General features: G+C 66.5%; 1 protein-coding gene across 1 annotated transcript; it reads left to right on the plus strand.

Moving 5' to 3' along the window:
* Positions 1-296: 296 nt before the first annotated feature.
* Positions 297-4,218, plus strand: MNEG_14497 (hypothetical protein; the record flags this gene model as incomplete). The annotated part of the gene is made up of 9 exons (XM_014037031.1): positions 297-299; positions 514-624; positions 1,070-1,201; positions 1,649-1,738; positions 2,004-2,102; positions 2,543-2,647; positions 3,014-3,099; positions 3,399-3,999; positions 4,198-4,218. The coding sequence occupies 9 exons, from the start codon at positions 297-299 to the stop codon at positions 4,216-4,218; spliced, it is 1,248 nt and encodes a 415-aa protein (XP_013892485.1).
* Positions 4,219-4,330: the final 112 nt, after the last annotated feature.

Consider the following 4,330-nt stretch of genomic DNA (forward strand, 5'->3'; position numbering starts at 1 on the left):
GTTTAGGCACATGCAGGTTTGGGGGGGACTGACGGGGAGGGGCCAAGTGCACGTGGGCTCATGCAGGTGGGGACTAGGGGGAAAGGGGCCAGTGCGCGTTGGCTTGTGCGGGTGAGGGGCAGCAGGAATGGGGGTGTCGGAGGCAAGGCTGGGGGGGAAGCATTTCACAGGGCGTCCAGGGGAGCCGAAGCGGAGAGGGTAGCAGGGGCTGCTGCACCGAGGGTTGGGGACCATGCGCCTGGCAGGGCGTCGCCCGCGTCTTGTGCTGCCAATTGAATAAGCGGCCGTGCGTGCCGATGGTGAGGGACAGGTGGCGTGCTTTAGACCCTAGCAGCTGCCATGCCCCGCTGCAGGCCCAAGCAGCGTTTCGCGCCACCCGTGACCAGCGCTAGTATCTCCCCTCCTGCCCCTTCGAAGCTCCGCAAGCGTCTGCATTCCAACTCCTGACGACTGTCACCTGCACAAGACCCCAAAGACCCCTTGTGCGGCTCACTGCGTAACCCCGTCCCCCAGAACCCGTCCTATTACGACCTGGAGGACACGTCACCCGAGGGCGTCAGCGAGTTCCTGTCGTCACTCGTGGAGGGCGTCCTGCGGCAGCTGGAGGACGACGGCTGCGTGGAGGTGCGCCGCGGCTGCTCTTGTCGCCAGCAACGCGGCGGTGGTGCGCGGTCGCTTGATTTGGTAGTGAAAACCCCTCGGCCCCGCGCCGCAGCAGCCTTTGCATGAACGCAACCAGTAAAATTGGGGAGTTCACGAGGATAAAGGGGCCGCATCCCAATTCACCTGAATTTCCTCACGCACCCTTGGCTTTGTCCTGAATAAGTGCCCCTGCACCGGCGCAGCCGGGTGCCGAGCCGCACACGCCTGAGCTCTGGCAGCGCAGTCGCGGCGGGCAGGCGTCCGTCCGCGCTGCCTCCCCCTCAACCACCACAAATCTTTTGATCATCACAAATCTGCTATCGAATCTGACACCCACGCAATTCACACACAGTTCCCAGGCAGGAATGCGAAGCACCCCACCACCGCCATCCCCCTCCTCTGCCCCCCCACCAAAACACCTCCGCAGCTTGATGGAGAGGATGAGGGGTGCGTGGCCCCCACCCCCCTGGGTCGCGTGGCGTCGTTCTACTACCTGCGCCACGCCACCGCGGGGCTGCTGGCGCGCGCGTTCAGGGGCAGGCAGCTGGGGCACCAGCAGGTGGGGTGGGGGGCTTTGGTGTGTGTGTGTGGGGGGGGGGGGCTAGTGATGATGTGTTTGAGGTGTGTTGCGAAGGGAGGTGGGAATGGGCTCGGGGCAAGTGGGCGCTGTGAGCGCACCAGATTTTCCATGTGGTGTCCAGCCGAGAGCGATCTCCACGTTCTGGTCAACCCCTGAACCCCGCTCGCTCTTTGTTCTGCAAGTTCGCTGCAAAGAGCAGCCTGAGCAGACCCAAGCCGAACGCCCCGCGCCGCACACAGCTCGCACCAACCCCCATCCCGCCTGTACCACACCCAGGCCCTCTCATCTTCCTGAGTGTTGCACCCACAGCCATTACCAAACCTCCCCCACCCACCCATCGACCCGCCACCCCTCTTCCCTCCTTCAAGCCACACTTGACCCCAAATTTCCAACCCTACCTGAAATCCTGTCATCCCCACCCCCCAGGTCCTTGAGGTGCTGTGCTGCTGCAGTGAGTACGACGAGCTGCCCGTGAGGCACAACGAGGACAAGCTCAACGCTGAGCTGTCAAAGGAGGTGCGGGGGCTGGCCCTGGGAGCGGGCCACGGGGGGTGGGGTTGGGCCGGGGGGAGGGGGGCAGGTCAAGAGCCGGAATGCTTTATGCGTCCAGGGTTCTGCTGGGAAACGCGGATCGTCTGGTGCACTGGCGTGTGCCCGGGGGGTTGGCACAAAGGGGGCGTGGCGGCTGTGGTGGAGCCAGCTTCTGTCATGTGATCAACTGCCGGCTTGTCATCCTTTGAGCTCCTGGTCGGCCCTGCCTTAATTCTCCCCCCCCGTCCAGGTGCGGTGGCCGCTGGACACCTTTGGGCGCGGCGCGGCCAAGAACCCTGGCCTGCCGGGCGGCAAGCGGCTGGGCGGGTACGACGACCCGCACGCCAAGGTGGGCGGGTGCTCACGCAGCAGATGAGGGCGCATACATGCCATGGGTGGGACAAACGACATGACGCTCGCAGCACGCCCACGGCTGCTTGGCGGGCGAAGGGCAGCCGCTTGATCTTTTGGACCACGTATAGGGCAGGCCCACCACACGGGAACTGGAATGCTGGCTTTCCACTGGACACGCGCCACATGTGCCCCAAGAAACCCCTGCCCTGCGCGTCGCCTCACCCTTGCCACCATTCGTTGTCCTGCCCCGCACTTTCATCCTGTCCCATCCCCCACCCGCACCCCTTGACCAGCCGCTCCACCCATCAACACACACACACATACACACAAACTCACACACACTCACACACACACACACACTCACACACACACACACACACACACACACACACGCTCACACTCTTACATGCACACTCTCTCACACGCACGCACCAGGCGTGCCTGCTGCTGCAGTGCCACATGGGCCGTGTGGCCCCGCCCATCAGTGACTACGCCACAGACACAAAGGGCGCCCTGGACAACAGCGTCCGCATTTGCCAGGTGAGAGGGCAGGGACAGGGCAAGGCGCTCCCCCTTGTGACTCACACACCCTCACCGCCGCGCCCTCGTGCCTACACGACTCCAGCCCCTCCTCTCGCACGCGTTGCGCCCTTGGGCGGGAGGAACGGCCCGCCAGCTGGCTGGGCAGCGGGGGGAAGTTGGGAGGGGGGAGAGCGAGGGGGGTTTGGATCCCAGCTCTGAGAGCGGCCTCTCCTGCGGGGTGGGGCGGCCCAGGGGCTGCTCAGCCCTCCCGCAGCGCGAGGCGGGTGGTGGGTGGCAGGCCTGCGGCGGCTCTGGCCAGTTCAGCGCCCCCTTCCAACATAAGCTCCTTAAACCGCGTCTCATGCGCGCCTCCACGCCTCCAAGGCGCTGGTGGATGTTGCTGCTGAGTCTGGTGCGCTGGGCACTGCACTGGCGGTGATGGAGCTGGTGCAGGGGCTGGTGCAGGCCAGGTAGTGGGGTGGGGATTTCATTGGGGCCTGATTCGGAAAGGGGGGGCAAGGTGGAAGGACGGGGTACCTGACCTGTGATTGACTAGTCAATCGATGTTTTGGGGGGACAGTTGTGGTCTCATCTCAAGGGACGACAGAGCACGGTTCGAAACATGACACTGACTTTGCCGCCGCCTCGCGAGGGCAGCCTGCCCAACGCCGAGCCCATGCACACGCGGCACGAGGCCCCACAGCCGGCGGGCCGCAGCGCCTCGCGTCGCAAACGGCCTTGTGCACCCTTGCGCGCCGATCCCCCGCAGGTGGATGGACGGGCCCTCCCTGGCGACACTGCCGCACGTGGGCGCAGCGGAGGCGCGTCAGCTTGCCGCCGCAGGGTTTAGCGCGCTGCCGCAGCTGCTGCACGCGCTCCGCGGCGGCGGCGGCGGCAGCCAGCAGCAGCAGCAGCAGCAGCAGCAGCAGCAGCAGCAGCAGCAGGGCGAGCGGCGGCGGGCGCTGCAGGCGCTCGAGAAGGCGCTCGGCCCCGCGGCGGCCAAGGAGGCGGCGGCGGTGTGCGACCGGATGCCGCTCTGCTCGGTCTCCTGGCGTGCGCCGCGGCCGGCGCCACGGGCGCGGCGGCGGGACGGCGACGGGGAGGGCGGGCCCGAGGGGCGGCAGCAGCAGGACGACGAGCGGGAGGCGGAGGGGCAGGACGAAGATCAGATGATCTTGGAGGTCGAGATCGCGCGGCTCGGCGGCAGGGGCCCGGGCGGCGGCGGCGGGGGCGGGGCCACGGCTCCAAGGGTGTACGCGCCTCGGTTCCCCAAGCTCAAGGAGGAGGGGTGGTGGCTGGTGCTGGGGGACGCAGCTTCCCGGGAGCTTCTGGCGCTGCGGCGCGTGAGCTTCGGGGGCCGCGGGACGACGGTGCGGCTCGCGTTCCCCAGGCGCGGCGCGGGTGAGTGCTCTCGTAGCGGGCGTGCCGGCTCGATGTCGGCTTGGGGCCGGGGGCCGGCTGCAATGCTGCGGCCTCGAATCAGTCTGGGCGCCTGCAACTGCTGTTCTCGGTGTTTTTGGGTGGATAAACCTTGATGCGCACTGGTGATATCGGTGCTTCCTGCCAAGACCAACGAACACTCCCACTGACACTTTGAAGAACGTGCATCGACTCTCAAAGGCGGCGCCCTGGTGCACACGGTCACGCTGTACCTCGTCAGCGACTGCTACCTCGGACTGGACCAGCAGCACCGAATCGTCG

This window comes from Monoraphidium neglectum, assembly GCF_000611645.1.
Source record: "Monoraphidium neglectum strain SAG 48.87 unplaced genomic scaffold scaffold04534, whole genome shotgun sequence".
Lineage (NCBI taxonomy): Eukaryota > Viridiplantae > Chlorophyta > Chlorophyceae > Sphaeropleales > Selenastraceae > Monoraphidium > Monoraphidium neglectum.